The sequence below is a fragment of the Lepidothrix coronata genome, unplaced genomic scaffold (genome assembly GCF_001604755.1).
Source record: "Lepidothrix coronata isolate B3197 unplaced genomic scaffold, Lepidothrix_coronata-1.0 Scaffold24, whole genome shotgun sequence".
Classification (NCBI taxonomy): Eukaryota; Metazoa; Chordata; class Aves; order Passeriformes; family Pipridae; genus Lepidothrix; species Lepidothrix coronata.
This window is the reverse complement of record NW_016690204.1, coordinates 5,270,149-5,293,907: the sequence shown is the minus strand read 5'-3', so window position 1 is coordinate 5,293,907 and position 23,759 is coordinate 5,270,149. Positions and strand designations below refer to the sequence as shown.

The window sequence follows — 23,759 nt, the reverse complement described above, 5'->3', positions numbered from 1 at the left end:
ACGGGCAACCACAGTTCTTGATGTATTTTCAGCGGGTTTGTTTTGCTGACGCACAGAGGTTCTGTGCTCGCTGTCACCCTCACCCCGCCTGTGCCCTCAGAGCAACCCTCTGTGGGAAAGCTGGAGTAGATAAAGGCTGAGAGGGGGAGAACTGCTGTGTGGGTGATGGGCCCTGGCCCCTCAGGTACAGCCTTCAGCCTGAGCTCTGGCTCCCCAGCTCACACCCCAGTGCCCTCCCCACTGGACCAGGTTGCCCCTCTTCTCTTTCAGTTGTGTCCTTTCAATCCAATGCTCACGTGGGTGGGGAACAGTCCCCCAGTGCTGTGCTGCATCTGCTGTGGTCTTCCTGCAGGGCAGCTCTCCAAGTTCACTGTAGGTGAGAAGGTTGGAGAGGATCCTCTCTGACCTGTTTGCTGCTGGGAGGCACCTGTGCCTTTCTGGCAGGTGCTTTACCCAACCCACCCTTAACAATTCCAGTGCTGGGGCTCCACTGCCTCCCTGGGCAGTCTCCTGTCATTAACAGACCTGGCTCTTCGTTGTTTCTGTGTTTAACTGACATCTTGGCTTTCAGTATGGCCCTTCACTTCTTCCTTCTCCCCAGCAGGTAAATGGTGCCTTTCTTCTTCAAGCTTATTTTTGTGCTCAAAGAGTGTTTTCCTTGCTCTTTCAGAAATGTTTTAGCAAGGTCAATTCATATGGATTTTGTAGGACTAAAATGTTTTGTGTTTTTTGCAACTTCTATAGGTCAGTTCTTCTCCTTTGAAGTCAACAGGATTTTTTCTATTGAACCAGGACTGGGCCACTGTTTTAAATGTATCATGAGTAGGTACTGTTTCAGAGCTTCAGTTCAAAAATAGCTGATGTTTCTGCCTCAACCTGTTAGTGAAAAGTGCTATTATTGAAGTACTGAAGGTTTCAGCACATTGTGTTCTTTAATTACTCTGAGTATATTTGAGTTGTTGGAAACAGCTTTTAGTGCTGGAGGGTGATGGTATCACTGTCTTGATTCTGATGCAAGGCAGCACTGGAAGGACAAATTAGTAATGCCTTTCATTTCAGTTTATTTCACAGTGAATTAGAAAGATTGCTCTTTATTAATGGGAATTGCTTTTTGCAGCAGTATTTTTGTCACCAGCACCGTGGCTCAGGGGACTCCAAGGACTCTGGTTTGCGTAGTGTGAGTTTTGAGATCCTCCTTCTGTTAATCAACTGATTCTGTTCTACCTGTTGTACTCAGTTATACCTGAATGTGAGAGATGTCTGTTCACTGTCTCAGTGCAGTATAGGCATCTAGTTGTGAAATGAAAGCAGATTGTTTCTCCGGAATCAGTTCTTCCTGAAAGCTAGGATTTCAGGAATGGGGATAAAACGGTTATGCCAGTTTGGATTTGGGAAGATAGACTGTTCCTTTGTGTTCATCACTAAGCTGTGATGATTAGTGAAGGTTTTGAGCACTGGAACCAGCTGCCTATCTTGCAGATTAATATGATTATAAACATAAACACCTAATTTGAGGAATTATTTTCTTTCCTAAGCTCTGGGGAGCTGTAAGGTTATACCTTAGTGAAAGTGTCTTCCATAAGATGGGATGTCTGTTTCCTGTGAGTTTTCCTTTATTTTTACAAGATAATAACACTTAGCATGGCATTTCCATAAGTGAGCATTAGCCCAAAAATAAGGTCAAGTATATGTGACATTCAAAAGCTTCACTTGGTGTCTGCAAAATTTCCAATTTCAGTATCTGTGCAAGAGATTAAGGTGAATGTGGACATGTTCTATGAGTTGAACTTGCAGCAAAGCTGCTTTACTGTGTTGGACTTGAGGTGTGGGTAGGAATACAGAATCAGAGAATTGTTAAGGTTGGAAGGGACCTCTGGAGATCATCCAGTCCAACCCTCCTGCCAAGGCAGAGTCACCTGGAGCAGGTGACACAAGAACATGTCCAGGTGGGTTTGGAATGTCTCCAGAGAGGGAGACTCCTCAGCCTCCCTGGGCAACTGTTACAGTGCTCCGGCCTCCTCAACATAAGGAAGTTCTTCCCCATGTTGAAGTGGAATTTCTTGTGTTTAGTTTGTGGCCATTGCTCCTTGTCCTGTCACTGGGCACCACCGAAAAGAGCCTGGCAGCATCCTCATGGCATTTTGAGATATTTTTGTGCGTTGATGAGATCCCTTCTCAGTCTTCCCTGAGATGCTTCAAGCCCTTAATCATCTTTGTGCCCTCTGCTGGACCCTCCCCAGTAGCTCCTTGTCTTTCTTGTACTGAGGAGCCCAGAACTGGGCGCAGTACTCCAGATGTGGAGTTCTTGTTGCAGAACTGCTCTCTAGGAGGTCACCCCCAACCTGTACTGGTACTAGGGGTTATTCCTCCCCAGGTGCAGGACCCTACACTTATAGAACCTCATTAGAGGTGTCTCTGTGCCAGCTCTCCACCCTTTCAAGGTCCCAGTGAATGGCAGCACAGCCTTCAGGTGTATCAGCCACTCCCCCCAGTCTTGTATTATCACTGTAAGAAACACTGGTTTGAAGTGCAGGTCTGAAAGGTGTTTTTTGTCTGTGTAGCTTTGTTTTAATAAGGTTACAGAGATTTGTTTGGGGTTTTGATAACACTTGTGTGGAGCCAGTTCACTTTTTTGACTGATTAGGTACAAGTGTACAAACTGTTCAGGGCAGCCTGGAGTTCTCTGGAAATGGCAACACGGGTAGGTGGTAATGTTTCCTTCCGAGCCATCCTCCTGTGGCTGGTAGAGGCGTGGTGACAGCTCTGGTGACAGTCACCACAGCTTCCTGGCAGCACTCGTGGCACCTTCTTGTGTTGGTCTGTGGGTAAAGCATCTGTGGCTGAAACCCTGTTCCCCAACTTCAACAATGTCAGCACTCGAGATGGACAGACAGAGCCAACTCACACACACCCACTGGAGCGATGGTTCCTGCCTGGCTCTGAGGAGCTTGTCACACCCCTGCCACCCAGCCAGAGGTGCCAGCCACAGCCTCACTGCCACCTTCTGCATGGTGTGCACAGCCAGACCTGCTTCCCTGTGCTCATTGGGGACAGTTCTCAAGTTGGTATAGCAGTTCTCAAGTTGGTATAGAGGGTTGTACCAGGAAAATATCATGGCTCTTTGAGTGTGATGAGACTGTGGTTTTTTTTTTTTTTCAGTTTCACACTTCTCTCCAGAACAAATACAGAATGTGCTTGCTGTAGTGAATGTAAAACCCTAGCTGGCAAGCCTGGAGATGGAGGAGTTGCTGAGATAGTAATTCCAGATATTTCCAGCTATATGTTCCAGTTATTGGAAAGCAGGAAGCTAAGGCAAATTCACTTGCCTGGAGTGAAATTTTTTAATAGCCCTAATTACATTGTTAGTAGTGACATGTGCGGTTAATGCTTTCATTTCCACCAGCCTGTAAGGTGATCCACTGTCACCAAATTGATGGTGGAGTTAGAGGAGGATACAGTTCTCAACACTGATGCTGTATCTCACCTCCTCTGCTCCTGTTACGTGGCAGGAGTGAGTCAGATGCACATGGGTTTGGTTGTTAGTGACATGTAGTAGCTCTAGTGGCCCCAGTTTCACTCTCTTGCCATTCTACCTGTAGATGTGGGATATTTCCAGAGAGCAGACAGGGAATCCCTGCAGTGTTGGCTGTTGAGCTCCCTTTCCTTGTGCTGGCAGTGGCTGCCTGTGCAGACAGGTTCACATGAGCTTCCCTTCCAAACAGGGGTGCTGAGGGCACGGACAGAGGGGATGGGGGAAGTGGGGTGGGGGTGCCTGTAGCAGCAGATCAAATGTTGTGCATTAGAGCACTGCACAGAGCACTCCCACCCTTCTGCTTCCCCAGTGAATTTGAGAGCAGGTACATGATGGATGGTTGTTTGCTCTCCAGGCTTTTGCATTTGAGTGGGATTTGGCCTGAAGCCTGGGTACCTGCAAGGGCAAGGCAAGGAGGTGGTTCACCAAAGAGCAGTGACAGATGAATGACCACACTCTTGTGTTTTTTTTTTTTAAATATTTTATTTTGCCAAAGCAGCAGATATAATGAAACAGAAAAAACATGCAGTGTTTGTGGGTTTTCTGCAGTTTGCCAGTACTTGGCTCTGGAGGGGAAAATGCTGCATTGCAGGGAGGCCTTCAGGCTGTCCTTCAGGCTGACCCCATGTGTAATGATGGCTTTGGAGAATTGATGCTGTGCTTCCCCGGGGATGCTGACACGCAGCATCCCTGGAGAGATCCTGAGTTTGCTGTGCTTTGCTTGTGCACTGTGGTGTGAGCTCAGGAGAGTATGGCTGCAGTGCCTGTAACTCAGGAGTGCTGAACAGACGTGGTCTCTGCCAGGTGGGGATACAGTCCCGTTCTGCTGTTCCCTCTCAGTTCCTGGCTGTGCTGGAGAGGTACTTTCAGCTGCATCTTCCTGCAGGGAGAACCCAGCTTTGTCCCTGCTGCTTTCCTGCTGCACCGAGGAGCTGGCTTTGAGCTATTCATATCCATGGAGAGATCATCTTTTCATGCTCCTTTCTTTCCTCTGATTTTCTGCCAGATCACTGTTTAATGCAAAGCATTAATGCCACATCTCTTCTCTGAGGAGTGTAACAATATGTGTTGGAAATTAACTGATAACTTTAAATGATCTGCGAGCTGAGTCTGAGCTGAGAGAAAAAACTCTTCTGACATCTCTGCCTTTTCTGTGAATTAGCAGCAAAACAGTTTCTGCTGACTGGAACTAACTGCTCTGGGGCTGCTGGGAGGCCAAATCTGAGCTATCTGATTTCCTTCAAAATACTGAACGCTCTTGATGACTTACCTGCTTTGGACTGCACACTTCCTTCCTGACGTGCTCCCTTTCTGGTGCCTTGCTGCATCTGCTGAAGTCTGAAATAAGTAGATTATCTGGGGTAGGAAGGAGAGGCAGCAGAATTCCAGATCCTTCTTGAGAGGAGTTTGGAAATAAATACAACACAGATAATCTTTTTCCTAAGGGTTCCCCACCTTCCCCAGTTGGCTGAGAACTCACATTGCACTGGTGCATGCAGGAGAGCCAGCTTACTGTAGTTGTTATTGTGGCTAAATCCTCCCAGAATCTCTACCTACATGATACAAAGTTTAACGGGTCAAAGCCAAGACTTGCACTCTGCCTGCCAGGCAGTGGGCACTGCAGGCTGTGGCCACCCGAGGATGGAGGTTCTTTGTGGTTGGTGAGCACAGAACATAACTGCCCTGGGCTTTGGTTTCCATATGCAAACAGTAGGTGTGATTGTGACAGGATCCAAGCTGGGTGCTTGCAGGAACAGGCATCTTCTGTACCCCTGACTGAGCTCACATAAGCATCCTTGGAAATATTGCTCTTGTGGTTGCCAGTTTCTTCCTTAGGGAGTGTGCTGTGCTGCCTGGTGTTGAACCAGCTGCTGAAAGCAGATACAGAGCCATAACCATCCCTGAGCATGGATTCCAACACCATGACTAGAGATCTTGGTAGGAAACTGGGCATCTACTGTACTGGGGGGGAAGTGCAGCTTCTGTCCCAGGCAGCTCTTGGGAAGTTCTCTCAGCACAGAGAACAGGGAAATCCATTAGCAGAGACCTTGGATATTAACAGCTGAGATTCTTCAGTGTTTGAGCCTCTTTACTCTTGTCTGTCCCAGTTACAAGTGTGACTGGTGGGGAGAGGCAGCCCTGCTTCTGCTTTGCCTGCTGGACAGCTCGATAAGGTCATCCCTGGCCTTGCTGATGGATGCTGGAGCTGTTGGCTTGCACTGGGACTGCACGGGAGGGCATTCGGGATTAGTAACTCACTGTAGTTCATTACTCTGTCAGGTCCTGCTCTTAAATGAAAATACAGGTTTCCTGGGAGGCATGTTGAGGTGTTAAATGAACTTTAAGAGGCCCACCAGATAATAGAGCCCATTGATCCGTGGGAAGTGCTGCCTGGTGTGATCCATGGCGGGCTTGGTGATCAGCAAGGCTTGGAATTCACTGAAAACTCTTCTTCAAAAATGTTTCCACATGACTTAGTCTTTGTCCCAAGAGGTTTAGCTGGAGCCCTGGAATATGAATAGCAGCTGTGAGAAGGAAGAACTAGAACATTCCATATTTAGGTAATTTCCTAATAACCTCCCAGTTTCCTAAAAATAGTGCAGGATAAAATGCTCCACCATACCAGACTGGCACTGAGCTGGGAAATGGGAGTTGCTGGATAATCTAAGACTTACTCTATTGTGTCTCACTCTGACACTAACATCAGGAAAGCATTTCCTATTTTTAGCTTGAAGTTGTTCCAGTGTTTTAAAATTGCTGGATAAATAGATATCCATTATTTTGAATCAAACATGCACACATATCTCAAATAGCTGTGAATATCTCCACCTTCCTCTAGATCAACATTTAATATATAGTTAGGGTAAAAGTAAAAAATACAGATCTGAAAATATTTAATCAATATACAGCATCAAAAAAGTCCATGTTTAACTTCCTTTACCAAACAATCCAGGTAACTTACATTGTTTATAGAGTGTCTGTTGTAGGCTGAATCTGTTCCAAGGACTCGGTTTCCTTTCTCTTGTCTTTTCCCGTTCGTTTCCCACTCAGCCCTGAAGGCAGTTGCTTCCTGATGGAGGATCTTCCCCCAGCTTTGTGTGGGGCTCTGCCTCCAGTGCCACCATCTCATTACCTCTCAAGTGCCATCATGCTGTTCTTTCCTGACAGCACCAGAAGTGCTGCACAGTCTGCACGTTGCTTGTTTCTGCCTCTCAGCATCGTGTAGCAATAGCAGTGCTGGAATAAGTCTGTGTCTATCCCAGGAGCAGCATTTGGTGGGCAAACAGTGTGCAGGGAACACTGTTCACTAACATTTATTCAGGCTGCAGACTGGAACCTTTGTCCTCTTGCTTTTCATGGGCACTGGGGGCAATGAATTAATAATCCCCTATTTGTTAGGCACCAAGAATGGCTGGTGACCAGAAAGCTGCAGGAAAGAAAAGAATATCTGATCTGTGGGAGAAAAGTTTAAAGGCCTAAGGCAAAAAACGAAATTGGAGATGTTTGTGTAGCCACAACCTTTTCACACAGCTGTGCAAAGGACAGGATGGCCTTGATGGATTAGAGTCACCTCAACAAGCAAGGAAAGACTACAAATTAGAGGATTAGAGGAAGACATGTTGGGATCAAATGAGGTTTCATCACAAGCTTCAGTCTCTTCTAATGTCAACTTGGATAAGGAAAGAAACCAAGAAAAGGTATGATGCTGTCAGCATAATGCTCAGCCCTGCAAGAAGTGCTTTCTAGAGGAGGAAAGTGCACCTTTCTGGGTAATGCTTAGGGCTGTGCAGATTTTGGGGCTAATCTGATCTGTTTAGTAGAAGAAACAGGAATGTTTAACCTCATGATTCAGCATAAGAAATGTGGGTCAACAAATATGTGGTCTTTTCACTTGCAGACCAGGGACTACATAGGGAGTGCCCCAAGCAGTCACCTAACAAGTGCTGAGGGATGCAGTGGCTTTTAGTGATGGTTGAGTGTGTCCTGCAGTCTGGGCTGGGCCCTTTGCCTCTCATCTCCCTGGCTGCAGGGCAGTTGTCCTATGTTGTACTTCGGGCACAGCAGTCCTATGTGTGTTTTGATTCACTTGGTCTTAATTCCTTGGAAAAACAGGATCACTTTGGTTACCAGTACATCTGCAACACCTTTCTTACCAGAATCCATCCAGGTACATAGTCATATTTCAGTTTTTAAACCAAACATACCCCAACAAAACACCCATCCTTTTTAGTGCTCAAGCTGTACTTCGTCAATTGATTTTAAAGATTCAAGTAATACCTAATTTATCTCCATTTTTCAGGAGCTTTAATTTTGTATATTGCTGCTTCAGGAGACTGTGAATCCACTTTCCTTTTCCATTAACTGTACCTACCTACTTTTGCAGATTTCAAATGTTTATTTTGCTCACTGTGGCTCATCCTGTTTCACAGCAGCTTTTAAAGAACACGTAAGGTTCCTGTTTCTTAAAAACAAACCCTTTCAGCCAAACCTGTGATCCCTTCCTGGGCAGGGCATCCGTTTCATTTGATGCCTGCACAGTGGTGATCTCACTGCTCGCTGTGTGTGTTCCTGCCCTGTGCAGCAGTCAAAGGCAGTGCCATGGCTCTGGAGTGGCTGTAATGCCAAGAGGAGATGCTGCTTTAGTTCCTGCCCCACGTATCTGCTGTGCCTGTGCTCCCTGCAACACTGTCTGCAGCTGGTCCTGGTACTTGAGGCCCCACGAACAAACGTGTGTCATTGTGGCTCCTTGCAGTGGCTCAGCTGTACCTGAGTCAGTGCAGCCTTTCTGCTTCAGCTCTCATTGTCTGCCTTCGTTACACCCATCTGGGAATGTTTCTGCTCGCTGTGTTTTGCTCATCCCATGTTCCCTTGTGCAGATAAAATGCCTGTGCTGCGTTGCCTTCCATGGAAAGGTGCTGCCTTGCTCAGCTGGGACTGACGTCCTGCATGGGCTGTGTTGAGAGTTACTGCTCATGGCAGTAATGGTTTTAGCTCTATAGCAACAATATTTTTGGCTACAGGAGTTCAAGAGGTTCAAGTAAGAAAGGTGATGTGATTTATGTGCCATTCCCATTTTCACTCGTGGTTTGACCCTCACCTGTGTCTCTTCTTGGAACTTCACATCCCCTTGTCAGACTCTGATGCAGCACCAGCAAATACATCCTTGCTTGAAATCCTCTGTTTTGAAGTCAGGGTAAACTGCAGGGTATTTGGTGGCAAATTCCCTTGGCAGTAGAAAGGGTAAGTTAATCTTTGCTTCTGAAAGGCAAGTAAGGATTAGATGTGCAATCCCTTCACACCTGAAAGAGTCTTAAACCTGTTGGAAATGGGGAAAGTGGGGTATAAATGAAGGCAGTAATTGGAGAGGACAGCACAGCAGGAGTCAGATGCGGGAGCTTGAATGTGGTGTGATACAGGACTGGGCTGACAGGTTGGCCTGGAGACTCTGGTTGTTAATAAAGGTCAGCTGGATCAGCCTGCATGGGCTGGAAAGGGCTGTCAGGTCTGATGAAGGAGGCTTTATCTTGATTTTTCTGTAAATATTTTTTCTGCCTTCAATTTACTCCTGTTTTCCCAGGCACTTGCTGGAAGAGTTCAGCTTAGGGTATGCCCTCTTGGGTCTTATTCCTGTAGTCACAGGCAGCTCTGGCATAGAGGGAAATAAAGTCTGAAGGACATGCATTTCAAGCCACAGGCCTTGGGACTGCCTTTAACTCCTCACAGCAGGTTTTAGATCCATATTCAGATACAGGAGCATTTTCAATATCATGTTGATACAATCAGTAAGCAAACAATGACTTTTCTTTTGAATTTCCCATGTGAGAAATTCTGATTTGTGGGTCAGTTTTAGCTTCCCTTGTACATGCCTGGTTACCCATTCTGTCCCTGGCTGCCTTTGCTCCAGCACAGTTTGTCACCAGCTCCTTGAGCAGCACTCACAGGGCATCAGAGAGGAGCAGAAGCTGAGGCAGCCCTCAAAAGGGGAAGGGTTGGGGAGAGGCAGTGCAGGAGATGAAGCTGAAGAAGTTTTGTAGAGCTGTGGGGAGAAGCAAACTCTGATGTGAAGTCACAGCTGGCAGTAAGGGCCAGTGAATTTACCTCCTATCAGCCCTGCCAGTCTTTCCTGCAATAGAAAAGCCCAAACAGTAATGGGTCATGAGATGAGAGTGGATATGAAGGGCTCTGCTAAAATCTGAGATCTCTGCTATTAACAGAAACATGTGGGGTACAATTCTTGGGTGGTGTGACCATGCTGCCAGTGAAGGCAAATAACAAACCCAGTGGTGTGTGACAAACTTCTGACCTAGATGACTTTTTTTTTTTTTCTTTCCTGAACCCAAATCTTACCTCCAGTTAATAGGAGTTCACAAGCAAGTCACACCAATGAGGTAGAATTTATTAGTGTTTATCTGTTCCCAAATACAGATGCTGCTGAGAGACACTGAAAACCCTCAAACAACAAGAAATCTAGGGCTGCCAAAGAAGGGGAAGGTGGGCATGGACTCTTGTAGATGTATTTAAAGAAAGGTGAAGGAGCATTGTTTGTACTGTCAGAGCCTCGTGGCACTGCAGGTTGGAGAAATCTCTGCTGGTCTTCACTGGCACATGCTGGGATTTTTATTACAAAGCTGATGTTGAGCACAGGGTGAGGAAAGCACTTTGCAGTTCTCTGTGTCACCAGCACATTGTTCTGAACAGAAGGTGACAGCCCTTTGGCCATCTCCCACTGTTTCAGGATAAGGACTCACATGCAGTTACAAATGCACAGTGAAAGTCCTCCAGCATCCCGTGGCATCACACTGGTGGGGGATAGGTAGGAGTGAGCGACTCCTGGAAAATTTCCTGAGTGCTGGATGAGTTTTTCTGCAGTGCAGCACATCAGGGTGGCACAACTCTCTTTTCTCACAGCGAGTAATTTTGAAATATTTGACACCACAGCTCACTTGGGCTTTTTTTGTTTGTTTGTTTTTTTTTTCGTACCACAAACTGTTACAGTGGAGTAATCTGAAGGTAAAATCTCTCCATTACACGGCACAACCCTTTTTTTAAAAAAAAAAAGAGGGGAAAAAAACCTAAACTCAAACTTCAAAAGCTTTAGTGAAAAGGAGGGGAAAAAAGAAAAGGATCAACTTTCTGTAGTTTAAAAACCATATCCCCAAAGTAAGTGGCAAACAGCATCAGCCCTGCCCTCTAGTGCTGCCGGCGGGTGAGGTGCTGGTGCACAGTGCACAGTGATGCTGCCAAAGCTGGAGTATTCTTTAAGGTATATTAGGGTGGGGATTTTCCTGTTTTTCTGTTTTCATTTTGAATTTTTTTTGGTTGGTTGTTTTTTTTAGGGTGGTGGTGGCGTTTATAGTATTTCCATAGGGATTTCGCTGCCAGACAACCAAAATCCACCAACCAGACTTTGATGGACGACAGGCTCTGTAAAAAAAAAACAACCACAAACCTGAAGTGTCTTAAGCATCCGAGATAATTATTATGATAAAGATTTAAATAAGCTGCAAAGGAGCGTTGATGTGATTTATGACTAACTGGAGCTTCCCCCTCCGCAGCATCGAGGGCGAGTACGTTCCTGTGGCGGGCGACGAGGTCACCTACAAGATGTGCACCATCCCCCCGAAGAACGAGAAGCTGCAGGCAGTGGAGGTGGTGATCACCCACCTCGCCCCTGGCACCAAGCACGAGACCTGGTCGGGGCACGTCGTCAGCCCCTGAGGGGAGTCCCAGGGTTGACCCGTGTGGTCACTGCTCAACAGCTGCCTTCAGGGGACCTGTCCTGAGAATATCCCACGTGTTGTTGCAGGAGGAAACACTGCAGTTGTCAATAAAGCAGAAGCAGGCCAGGATTACCGTTTTTTTATAGCTGGCCTGATTTAAAAAAAAAAAAAAAAGGCAATTCAAATGCTAATGAAAAAAAAAATCTAGCGTAATGTGTTTACAAAAAATGTATTTAAAGAGACCTAGTTTGTGTGCTTGGTGGAGGAGGGGAGGTTTGGGTTTTTTCTTTTATCTTGTGAACTGATTCCAGGAAATGCCCAGGGGGGAGCAGGGAGAGGTTTAAGGAGAGCTCTTCTAGTGCAGATGGCCATAACCCCAAGACCCTGGCATTGTGTGAGCCCTCTGCTCCCTTGGGCTGCTCTTCTGTAGGGTTACAGTACATTTATTGCTGATAACAGTGCCTGAATGCCTTGCCTTGAGAGAGAGAGGTGTTCATTGCTGCAATTTGTTGTCCTCGTGGAAGGAAGTTCACAAACAGCAGCAGCCACGAGGTGGAAATTCTCCATCTAGTGGTTACACTCCAGTGCACCGTTTGCACGTGGTGTGGCTGCACCGGTGTGGAAACTGTATTGTGGTTGTAAAGTCAGGATTGTTTGTGAATTTACTTAGGTGCCTTGGTGGTTGATTAGCAACAAATTTTATAGGCCAGTATTAAAAAAAAAAACAACAAACAAAAAGTTCCAACCCAAATTAAAAAAATTTACTTCAAGGTAAGGGGTAGAAAGCTGTAGAATAGTGGATACTTCATAACCTCTGACTGTGTCTGAATTTAGACAAGGCTGAAGATGACCTTCTGGGTGGCAGACAGTTGCCTCTCTGCCGTGGTGTTGCCACCAGGCAGGCAGGATAACTGCCCTTCCCAACAGCAGCAGGCTGTGCTGCTCAGATGCCCCTGTGTAAAATATTGTGTGAGTTACTTAACAGGCTCAGCTGTCTTGGTGAAGTACATTCTGCATCTGTTTCCCAGGAAAACTTGCTTGGTAAGATGTGATAGAGTCACTCTTCCCTTCATGTAGTTGTAGTGCAACTAACTTAGTTTTGTTCCTATTTGCCTTCCATATATTTTTGTTTTTCAAATGCAGCATTTTTCTCCATTATGTTCCTAACAGTGGATTTTTATTGACTTTGCAAATAATAATAATAATAAAAAAAAAATGTAAAAAAAAGATGGCACAGCTCTTGTTAGTTGTGTGAAACAGTGTAACTCCAGTTGCCTATTTGCAGTTTTCCCAGCAGGTGCTTGCTGTCAGGACATGTCCCAGGACTCAGGGCACAGGACCTGTTCTGAGGTGTGGAGGTCAGTAACTGCTGTGCTGGCTCGTTTTACCTGAGCTGTACCAGTATCACACTGTGGTGTATGGTAACAACCAATCTGTAGTGGGGTTTGGAGTTTGGCTTTGTTTTTTATGACCCATAAGACTCGGTAGTGGTGGATTTATCACTGTCCAGCTTGTTGGAGTATCACACACTGCTTTCTTTACAATAAATGCGACCATTATAATGCTTTAACGTGTCTTCAGTCTCCTCCCTGGGTAGGTGGTGGTGAAGATGATCAAAGAGAGGAGAATGCAGGTGTCTGATATTTAAAGACTTATATAAGAAAACATTAGCAGACAAGGTAGTTTTGATGCATGAGGTGCATTACAGCTCCCTCTCCTTTTTCGTAAGCTCTTCTGGGGATTTGGGTTGGTACACAAAGATTGTACTCTCCCTTTTTTTTTTTACTGTGCAGGTATCACATAAACATGGAATTGGAAAGATTCAGGTCCCTCATTTCTTTGTACAGACAGGCAGCAGGCAACAGGTTCTGCTTAAAGTATTTTATTTGCCAAAACGACAAATTGAAACAGTAATTTTTTATGATGAGATTTATTTCTCTGTTACTAAATCAAATTGTTCATACACAAGATTACTTTCGTAATGCCAGATGAGAAAAGTAATATTAACAGTTACATGGGTTGTCAGGTGTTGACTTGAATTTTAAGAGAAACATAATTCAGGTAATTTTCTTAGTACTAAAATCTCATTTACCCTTAATTTCCTTCTTACAAAGAAAATCAGAAAACTATCAGAAAGTGACAGGAATATATTTTGTTACTGTGATGACGTTACTTTGATTATCTTTACAATTTTTTTATTTTTTTTAGATTTTAGTAGTCTGCAGAGTGTAGGTACCATGATCTGACTGTGCCATTCTGAGGAGGTAACTTTGGCCCCAGCTGGTCCAGCCTTCCCAGGGGTGGGAGACCTGAAGCACCTTCTGACCACACACTGGAACACATGTGGGGTCAGGAACTTATGGCTCAGTTCAATCTTCCCACCTCCAGGAAGAAATAAATCCAGTTTCAGACAAGAAAGTCCCAACTGTCTTATAATTCATGATTTTATAGCACAAGGCAGTATTTAAAAAAACCCCCAAACCTCTTATAAAATGCTCATCTTTTAAAAAGCAGCCTCAAAATAAAAAAAACTAGGGATAAAGCCTTGCAGGCCAGTTTCAAGACCATAAATCAACTAGAGGCAGATTATGCCTCCCCTTCCCCCCTAAAATGTATTTAATTAGTTAAGGATGTTTACTGATGACTTAAAAACCAACAAAAAATATAAACCAACCCAAACCCCACAACCAAACAAAAAGAAAACAGTACTTGAAAGGATGGTGTGAAATGTGCTCTGCTGTGTTCCCCTGGTCAGCAAGGGGTCTTCAATTAAAACATTTCCCTTCAGGAATGACTGACCTGCAAAGCACCTGCTACTCATTAAACAGTTACAAAACACAATACAGAATGAAGATGATGTCTCAAGTTATTAAACTGTTTTAACCGTCCTGGAAGGGTGAATTCTGAAAGTCTTTCATTTAAAAAATAGCTCTTCACAGATTCTTCTGGTATCCTGGGGGGATGTGACACTGTAGCCTTCTGTTCTGGAGTCTGTGAAAATTTCATAGTCATTCCCTCCCTAGAAGCAAAAGAGGATTTAATTTTATTTAACATATAATCACACAAAAGGGACACATAGAGGAAAACATGGAAAGAAGGGCCTTCTTCCAAGGGCCTGCAGTGACAGGACACCTGACAAGGCTCAGGGAACAACAGCAGTGCCACCTGCATGAGCAGAGATCCCTGAAAACCACCGGGAGCACTGCAGGAAGCAGTTCCCAAGTTTCTGTTTGCTGTTTGCCACTCTGCTGTCACGGGGTCAGCAGCAGCTCTTGGTACTTCAACACTCTGAAAATGCTGCACTGCCACTTACAGGGTTTAAAATGAACTGTCCATGAACTCCGTGCCAGAGGGACAGGTGATTACTTTTGCAGCTGCTGTCAAGGCAGAAAACCCCTTTAATTTAATTGTTTTTTCCTTATAAAATTTCACCTTTTCAAGTTTATAAATCTATAAAGTTCTTTGTAACTTCAGAGTTTTATAACTCCAAGTTCTTATAAAACTAAGCCTTTTCTTGTAAAACTTAGCCTGACCCTGTCCCTTGGCCATATTCAGACAGCTTTAATTTCATCCCAGTCCTTATGCTTGCCATTGCCCTCACAGGCTCTTGTCAGGTCTCTGCTCAGGAGTTTTAAAAGCTTCTGAATTGCTCTGCTGAGCCCCATGATGGGGGGCAGGGACTATGTTCAGTTCCCCAATGTGGAGACAGTGTTGAGCAAAGGAATGGCATTAAATTAAATTAAATGGGAAAGAAATATGTTTAATAAACACCAGCCAACAGGAAGCATCAATCTACACTAACCACAGAGGATAATCAGTTTATCACATAGTCATGTCACCTAGGTTTTTAACAGAATTACAGAAGCTCCATTTACAAACAATTTCTATTAAGTCTGTCAAGAACCTTGTGTTCACATCAGGAAACAGGAGGAAAACCTCCCAGCTCTCCCCCAGCAGCACAGCCAGTTAAACATGGACGTGTGTTTGTACCCTGACTTCGGGAATTCATCAGGAATTAGGTTAGAATGTTAGAACCTACAGTCCCTGTGCTTTAAAACAGCTCTGAAATTAATATAACAAACTAATGTACTCACTGGCATAGTCTTGTCTCCGAAGAAATAAATAGCCTTGTATCCATCATTGGCAACAATTCCTAAGCAGTACCTCTTGTCCCAGCCATCGGGGAACACATCGATGCTTATCTGCCCTCCTAGGATAGACATGAACCAAGCAGACTGGTTTGATTGTAAGAACACATTCCTCAGGGGAGAGGAAGTGAAGAAATCCTAAACTGGGTAAGATTTTAGGCAGAGAGAGCTTTGCAGAAGCCACAGAAATATTATGAGTTAGGTCTTGTAAGTACAGAAAGTGTTTTATAGGATATCAGTTCTTACAATTGTGATTTAAAGATGATTATTTATCCATTAAACAAATATGAAAGTCTTAGCATGTTCCCAAAAAGTGAACCTTTTAAAAAGAATTACATTTAATCTCTTTAATTTTGGAAGGAAAGGACACAAATGAAAGCAGTCATAAGTCTATCTACAGCCATAAAGTCTTAAGGCAAAAGACTTTCTAAGGCTTTCAGAATAGAAAAAGGAGGAAATCAGCCTTTTTAACACACCCTAAGAGGACAACAACTGTTCCAGTTCTGAATCCTTGGACTTCCCCCATACCTAAAAGCATGATCCCCAGTTGAAGCAGGTGCCTTAAAGGTATTTACAACATGCTTCAAGAGAGCTGCATTTCAGTTCATTTCTGCCTTAGTGCTTCAATACCACAGCACTAATGGCAACCATACTTTCTGAAAAATAACAAAGGGCAGGAATGTGGTAATATATTAGAGGAGAAGGGAAAAAAGAAGAAATGCATGGAATATTAATTCCCTCTCTATTATAATTTTTCTCTTTAAGCTTGCACTTGCTTTTGGATTCTTTCCTTCCTCCCACACAATGCAGTTAGAGCTGAAGAACCAAGGGCAACTGAACAGCACTGATGGAATAGTTCTGATCAAAACTGATTCACAGAAACAACTCTTGACTAAATAGAAGCATATAATATGTTTCAAAATGAGCAGAATCAGTCATACAACTGACATTAAAGGACAATGAACTGATGACAAGCAATGAAGTTCTCTTTGTTGATGGATCTCAATTAAAATGTCCAAGTGAAAGCCTAAGACGAAAAAGAGGCTCAGTCTTGCCTGCAACCACCCCCAGTGAGAACTATCACACAAATGAAATGGGATATGTCACAGCCACGAGACAATATGACTTAATTTAAATTTAAATTAATTGATGTTTTAAATTACATTCTTTTAATGTATTACCTATAGAAAACGTGAGGCCCTTGCCTGCAAATTCTCTTCGTAAATCAGCCACAAATTTCTCTCTTATATGTTCCTTCTGTTAAGAAAAAAACAAAACCACATATCAGTTACAAGCTGTGTTAATTCATCAATGAAAAGATAACCCCCAAAAAACATCTCAAAAATACCCAGAGGTCTGAGTACCAGGATTGTGATACAGCCACATTATTACTGGCAGCAAGTTGAGAATCCTCCCACTTTAATCCGTTACCAACTTGTAAAAAAATAAAAGAGCAAAACTTCACATACATGCTGTGATATTTGCTCTTCCACCTGAAAATCTTAGAACACTACAAAAGCGTGCTTCAACTCCCAGAAAAATTCAGTTTTACAAGTGGGAAGACTAAGGCATAGGAAGAGTCTAAAAAACTGATACTACTCTTCTGAGGCCATATACTCCAAGAAGGGTTTTTTCAGAATGCTTAGATATCTTAGATATCCTTCAGCATCCATTAACTGAGTCACAGATAAAGTCTGCTTTTGAGGAATTAGGTTTCAGGTTTTTTATTGGGTCAGAAACAGTTGTGGTGTAGCAGGAAACAGAACTCTCGTGGCTCAGATTCATTTCAGCCTTGCACATTTAGCTGTGTACAAAGGAGGATAAATGGTGAACAGTTTGACCTCAGCTGTTAAAATTCTGCTTTAAAAGGTTTAGCAGAGGACAAGTAAAGGAATAGTTTTATTGAGTTGAATGGATACAGATTGGTACACTAAAGAGCTCACCAAGGAATGGTTTTATCTAGGACAGCATTTTTACCCTGTGTGTAGAGGTTGGGTGGTCTGGATTAAAAGAAACATGAGCCAAACCCACCCCTTCTGCAAGTAATCACTGTTAACCATTGCAACAAAAAAACTATTGTCTATTTGCTGAGGTCTGAATGAAGAAGTTCATTAAACTACGTGGATTACAATGAAAAAAAACTGCAGAAAGTATAGAAGTTTTTTAAAAATCATAACCTGGCTGTAACTGCCTCCTCCAGGAGAGCTGGGTATTTTTCAAGAGCTGTAACTCACTTTATCGAGTTCATAGAACTCAAGTCGTTCTTCCTGGCTGCAGCTCCTTCCAATGGGGGACACATTTAACATCCCGTTCCGGAACTCAATGAAAGTGCCTCTGGAAAAGGAGTGATTAACAAGACAGAAAACAGATGAAAAAATTGATCAAAACACTAAGTATCATAATGAACTTCCATTTAATTCCGAAGACAATGGGAATCAGCTGCGTCCTTCAGCCTCTCACTGTATGCATAAAACTCATTGCATGCATAGGAACCAATACCTCTGGCACCAAGGAGTATTCTGGACTGTTATTTCAATCTGGCAATCTCAATGTCATCCTTTCTGACTGTTAAAAGTACAGCTTGGTTTTAAAAGTGTGACTGGAGCATCCCATCAACCCAATCCTCAGAGCCTGACGGACCAGGCTGTCAGTTTTGGGGTGAAGCTGCAAAATTCACATCAATCTGGGCAGTGTCCTGCCCTGCCTCACACGGTGCATTTTAGTGCCCTGGAGCAGCTGCACCTCATGTATCACACAGAGCTGGTCTTGCTGCACACCTCTCATCTCTGGAAAACATGATGCTGCTGAATTCCAAACACATCAAGGAAACACTCCTACTTCAAAACTGAGTCTCCTTCCCTCTTAAAAATACTGAATCAATATTTCAAATCCTGTGCTCTAGCTGGGAGCTGGTCTTTGTATGCATGGATTGAGCTGTTTCACATACACAGTGTTCCAAAACAACTAATTACTCATTTTTTTTCTGCTCAGCAGCCTGAGCTGAGCTTTACATCCTGATGTCCAGCACTGTAACAAGGAGAACATGGCCACATGAGATGTGTGTGTCCACATACCTCTTCTTTGGCAGTTTAATCTTTGCAATGTAACTCAGGCAGTAGTTGATTACATCCTGAAGAATGTCCTCGCCCAGGTGACCCTGAATGCTCTAACAAAATAAACACCATTCAACCAAGGGTCCAGAATTTGAGATTCTAAAAGCAAGTCACATGGAAAACACAGACATTGGATAATCAGGCATGGTTAATACCACAGAGGAACAAACATGCCTTCAATCAGTAACTCTCAGCTGATGCACACACGGTATTAACCGAAGGCTCTCATTTTTATTTTTGTTTACTTTTTTATTTTTTAACCATAACACCATGGTTAACATGCTTAGCATATTAACATAGCATATAAAGGTTAGCATCCTTTAATATGCTCCCTACTTGCACCTAGTTTAGAAGGAAGCTGTGGGCCAGAGGCAGCAGCCTTAAACAAAAACTGCAGTTAATATCTGCTGTAGCCAAGTATGAAGAAATGGAGCTTGTTCCTGCAGTAAATTGGAACCACTGCTCAAGGCAGCAATTTCAGCCAGGATCTCTTTTTAAATGTTTGCTCTCCATTACTTATGTTGATATTACAGGCCAAATGAATGATCCATTAACAGGGGTAACATGAAAACAGCAGCAGTTTTGGCCTTTGTTAGAAGGGTGATTACAGAGGACTGCACTGTAGCAACAAAGAAAAGTCTTTAGAAAATTTCTCTTTCCCACTACTGGAAATTTCACTTACCTGCTTGCTCAGGAATTTCCCATCCTTGTATGCTACAAGACCGTTTTCTGGAAACACATAGTCAAATTTTTCAACCACTGCAAGCAAACAGAAAGACAGTAACACATACTTTTTCCCCATGTATGTTTAATGCAGTTTTGTCTTACATGTTAAACAGGTTACAGCAAACATTAGATCCCAAAGCATGAAAGATTCAGCAGCATAACATTAAGCACAGGATCAAAGGCACTCCCATTTCACACCAAGATTAATGCACACCTCAAATCACAAGAAGTCATTCAATTGAGTTACCCGTGTTTTTGCTCAAAGGCTCTTCCTCTCCTGAAAATGTCTCTTTGCATTAAGTGTAAGGAAGTGACTGAACACCTGAAATATTGCAAAAACCTGGCGCACAGCCTGGCGAGAGAGCAGGTCAAATACTGCTCTTTTACGTTTGTTTCCTCAGTGTTACTAATCTTCAGTAGATGTCTGGCAGTTGTGAGACTCTTACTACAACACAAAATGATGCAGCTTAGTGGAGGTCACTTGGAAGCCAAACGAATTCTGAGTTATCTGAGCACGACAGAAGGCTGTCAGGGGCATCAATTAAGACCATTAAAGACACAGAAAAGGAAGTGCCTCTTGTAGGATAGGGTGAGAATCCATCGCTGCACCTCATTACAAAAGGGGTTTGTTATGCGGGTTATGGTGCAGTGAACAAAGTCAGACCCTCCAGGGATGTGCTCACAGCTGAGCAGCCACACGTGTGTGTCACACACACAGTCCCACTGTAAAGCAGCAACGGGATAAAGCCCTCCCAAAGTTCTGCCAGGAGTTCACCATTAGTACAATCCCTTAATATGATACCGAGATACCTGTAAAATTCAAACGCTGCAGTTTCTAAGTGTCAGGAAACAGCTCTTCACGGACTGAGCGCAACGCGGCATCACCAGGAACAGTTCAAAGCAAGGGAGGAGGGGAACGAACAGGGTTTAACCTACATTAACCTTCCCGACTTCCTTGTGGGTAGCTCGGGATTGCATCAGCGCGGTCCTTACCGTCCTCGCCCAGCTGCTCGCGGATCTTGGCGAAGTCGGAGCCTCCCACCACCCCAACCTTCACCTTCTGCCGCAGCCGCTGCAGGAACGCCGCCATCTCCGGGGAGATCCTCTGCGCCCAAACACACCCGTCAGCCCTCCCTGCCTGCGGCATGAGCCCCGCAGCGCTGCTCCGCAACAGCCGCCTCAAACCAGCGGCACCGGCTTTAAGAAACAGGGAGGATTCTTCTGTTTCCCCCGTAAGGGGCGCGGCAAGTTCGCCCACCCAGCCCGCGGTGTGCGATGCCCCGCTGCCCGAGGGCTCGCACGCTGTGGGACACCCCCCCGCTCCCCCAGCGCCCGCAGCCCCTCGGTGACAGCCCTTAGCCCCGTCCCACAGCCCCGTCCCGCACTCGCCTGGCGCGGGGCCGTGAGGGTCCCGTCCACGTCGAACAGACAGAGCGCTGCGGGCGGCGGGGCCATGGCGGGGCCGGGCCGGCGGGGCCGCCCCTCCCTCCCGGCGGGCCCCGCGCGCGCTGAGGGGGCGGTGCGAACATGGCGGCGGTGAGGGACGGGCCGGGAGGGGATGGGGGGCTGCCAGGGACGGGCCGGGAGGGGATGGGGGGCTGCCAGGGACGGGCCGGTCCCTCTTCCCTTTTCCCTTTCCTTCCCGTTCCCCTTCCCTTTCCCCTCCCGACGCGTCCCTGCGCGGGCGCTGGCGCTCGCGGGTGTGTTACACCGCGGCGGGACAGCGCCGGGTTCCCTTCCTTCCTTTTATCCTGCACATCCCCACTGTCTGGTCCCTCTTTCTCCGGGCCCTCTCTCGGTGTAGAGCGCTCTCCCCTCTCCCCTTTACCGTGCCTAGTCCGCTTTTTTTTTTTTTCCTCTCCCGTTTCCCTAGAATTGCTATTTAAGTGGTTATTTAGCAAATCGCCGATGTCGCCGGCCGGCTGCCCGCGTTCTCCTGCCCTCTTTGCCTTGAAGCGGCCCGTAGTGCCTTGATGTGGCTCGAACATCAAAACCAAACAGCGAGAGAGGCAGGGGACGCCATGGGGTCCGTTCACTGAGCTGACTGGTTATCTCAGTTAACTGTGTTATCCAGAGTATTTTCCCTCTTGCTTTGCACGGGGGGATGTGAGCACGAACACCCGTTTCCTGACTGAACACTGGTTTGAGGTTACTCTGAGCAGGGGCTTGTGCTTTGCTGTCTGTAGGTGCCTGAGGGACCGACTAAGCTCACTGTGATTTAGTTCTAACGAGGGCTCAAATGATGACTTCTGGGAACCTTTCCTTACAGGCTTGGCTCTGCACAGTCAGGACTAAAGTCTGCATGGCACCAGCTTCTGGGAGATGTCTGCAGAAGGTGCTCTGGACAAGGTCATGGAGAAGGGGAGATGCTCGCCCGCCCTGGACTTTTGGCACATGGGAGTGTTTGCAGACACAAAACCAGCAAGTCAGTGGTGTTAACAGTTATCTCAGGAGACAGCGAGAGTCTGTGTGTCTGTCCCATTTGGCCACTGCTGCTGTGGTCCAGCAGAAGGCTGTGGATGGGAGGACAGAAGAGTTCAAACTGGTCTACAGGTTTCCAGGGATAAAGTACTTCAGGGTCCTGTCCAGACTGAAGCTGTTGCAGACTGCCACCACCGTGGTCACGCTGCCTCCCATCTGGTACCTCTACCTGCAGAACCAGGTGTCTCAGAATATCCTCTTATACACAACTGGCCTTGCAGTCTTTGCTGGTGCAATGTTGTACAGTATGAGCTACTTTTTCAGAAGAATTATTGGATTCATCTACTTGAGTGAAACTGGCCAAACTGTCAGAGTGGCCCACTTGACATTCTGGGGAAGACGGAATGACATTTACTGTCCCATAGAGACAGTGGTGACTTTGGATGAAGTTGGAGACAGCAAGGGAGAGCTGCTTCTCCAGTTCAAACGGTATAACAGCACAGATACTTTATATTTTACAGTTAAGTATGGACAGATTGTAGACAAAGAGAAGTTTACTCAAATATTTGGAGAACTTGTGTGATACAGCAGCTCATTTCCAGTGATTTTCTATGTTGCACGTTCATTGTGCTTATTGTTCCATGAGGTTTAATTAGCTTACCCAACTGACACCCCTGTCCTTTTCCTATGCAAAGCCTGCTGTAAGTGCACTCAGCGGGGAAAGTCACAGTGGTAAAGAATAATCCACTGGATTAAATGTCTTTGCAGCTTGTTTATGGTGTGAGGAGTGTCTGTTCCACGTTGGATTCAGTGATGTCTGTGTTGTGCTGTGAGAGCAGTTCCCAGTCTGAACTGTCCTCCTTAGAACATGCACTAGGGGGCTGCATTAGTGGTGCTGACCCCAACTGTCTCAGCTGGCCCCTTCAGTTGTTGTGAAACAGGAAAGACTCTTAAAGTGAAATACAGGAGATGCCAGAGCACCCTCACTCCAAATCAGTGCTTCTTTTAGCCAGTTCCAGGCTGGTTGGGAAGCCTCTGGAAATTGAAACTGGTCTTGTATGTACATATGATGAGTGGTGGTGAATGTCAGACACGGACACGCTTATGTGTTAATGAAATGTGAGTTATGTGCTAATGAAGCTGGGAAGGAGGTGTGTAATGCTGTGGAGGGTGGATGTGGTCTCCTGGCAAGATCCTCCAGGATGTGAATGTAACTGGACAAAAGAAGGGGGTGTGCAGCAAGGGGCACTGGCAGCTCAGCTGTAAGGGTAAGTTACAGGCTGGGGCAGCATTTCAGGAGCCTCTACAGAAATTGCTGCCCCTTTTAATCATAGAATATTAAGGGGTTGAAATGGAGCTTAAGGCTCATCTTGCCTCAATGTCCCCTGCCATGGTCAGGGACACCTCTCACTAGAGCACATTCCTCAAGGTTTTATCCAACCTGGCCTTGGACACTGCCAAGGTTGGGGCATCCATCCCTGTTCCAGTGTCTCACCACCCTCACAGCAAAATATTTCTTCCCACTGGAATGGTAAAAGCAGCACGTGTATCCATGAAAGACAATGGTCTTACTCCATGGTGTTAGTATGACTCCTCCTTTTCCAAAACCTCAGTAGAAGGGAGGAATTTAAACCTGAGAAAGAACCAAACTTATTACCTGTAACACATAACACATCTTTTGAACTGTCAGAAGCAAGTTAACCCCTTACACCACTCTTCTAGCTGTTACTTCATTTGAAAGTGGCAAATAAACTGACCCTCACCAATAATCTGGAGTGTTCTTTTCCCTGTCTCTTCCTCATGTAAATTGAAACCTCTGTCTCTTGGTGGATCAGCAGATGCAGGTAAGTAAAACTGCTGTTTAAGTGCACAGGCTAACCCTGAATTACCATTTATTCATGTTGAACTTTTCCTCATGGGGTTCTGTGATTTTAAATTTTGGCTGATACTGTGTGGCACAGCAATATCAAAAGGAAAAGAGAAATGTTCTTGGTGTAAACACCATGGCAGCAAAATGTGTACAGTGGGCTGTACACATACACTGTTTTTTGGAGCCTTATCTTCATCAGAATGTATTTAATATGCACTAGTGGTTCAG

General features: G+C 45.1%; 3 protein-coding genes across 7 annotated transcripts in view; 2 read left to right on the top strand and 1 right to left on the bottom strand.

Moving 5' to 3' along the window:
• CARHSP1 (calcium regulated heat stable protein 1) overlaps window positions 1-12,469 on the top strand; it is a 37,362-nt gene extending 24,893 nt beyond the window's left edge. For all 3 annotated transcript variants that reach the window (XM_017809103.1, XM_017809102.1, XM_017809101.1), the window contains exon 4: window positions 11,089-12,469. In XM_017809103.1, coding sequence (XP_017664592.1) covers window positions 11,089-11,251 — 163 coding nt within the window. In that variant the 3' untranslated portion in view covers window positions 11,252-12,469. The remainder of the gene's footprint in view (window positions 1-11,088) is intronic.
• Window positions 12,470-13,174: 705 nt separating this feature from the next.
• On the bottom strand, window positions 13,175-20,725 carry PMM2 (phosphomannomutase 2). Its single transcript, XM_017808994.1, has 9 exons — window positions 20,630-20,725; window positions 20,234-20,345; window positions 19,197-19,273; window positions 18,476-18,567; window positions 17,636-17,735; window positions 16,583-16,658; window positions 15,348-15,463; window positions 14,095-14,272; window positions 13,175-13,828 (listed from the first exon to the last, which is right to left on the bottom strand). The coding sequence occupies exons 1-8, from the start codon at window positions 20,693-20,695 to the stop codon at window positions 14,168-14,170; spliced, it is 744 nt and encodes a 247-aa protein (XP_017664483.1). The 5' UTR covers window positions 20,696-20,725; the 3' UTR covers window positions 13,175-13,828; window positions 14,095-14,167.
• On the top strand, window positions 20,366-23,436 carry TMEM186 (transmembrane protein 186). Of its 3 annotated transcripts, none has more exons than XM_017808990.1 (2): window positions 20,366-20,472; window positions 21,510-23,436. In XM_017808990.1, the coding sequence occupies exons 1-2, from the start codon at window positions 20,386-20,388 to the stop codon at window positions 22,242-22,244; spliced, it is 822 nt and encodes a 273-aa protein (XP_017664479.1). In that variant the 5' UTR covers window positions 20,366-20,385; the 3' UTR covers window positions 22,245-23,436. The 3 variants fall into 3 exon arrangements, with proteins under 3 accessions (XP_017664479.1, XP_017664480.1, XP_017664482.1); XM_017808991.1 differs by lacking the exon at window positions 20,366-20,472 and adding an exon at window positions 20,753-20,776; XM_017808993.1 differs by lacking the exon at window positions 20,366-20,472 and adding an exon at window positions 20,897-21,266.
• The last annotated feature ends 323 nt before the right edge of the window (window positions 23,437-23,759 follow it).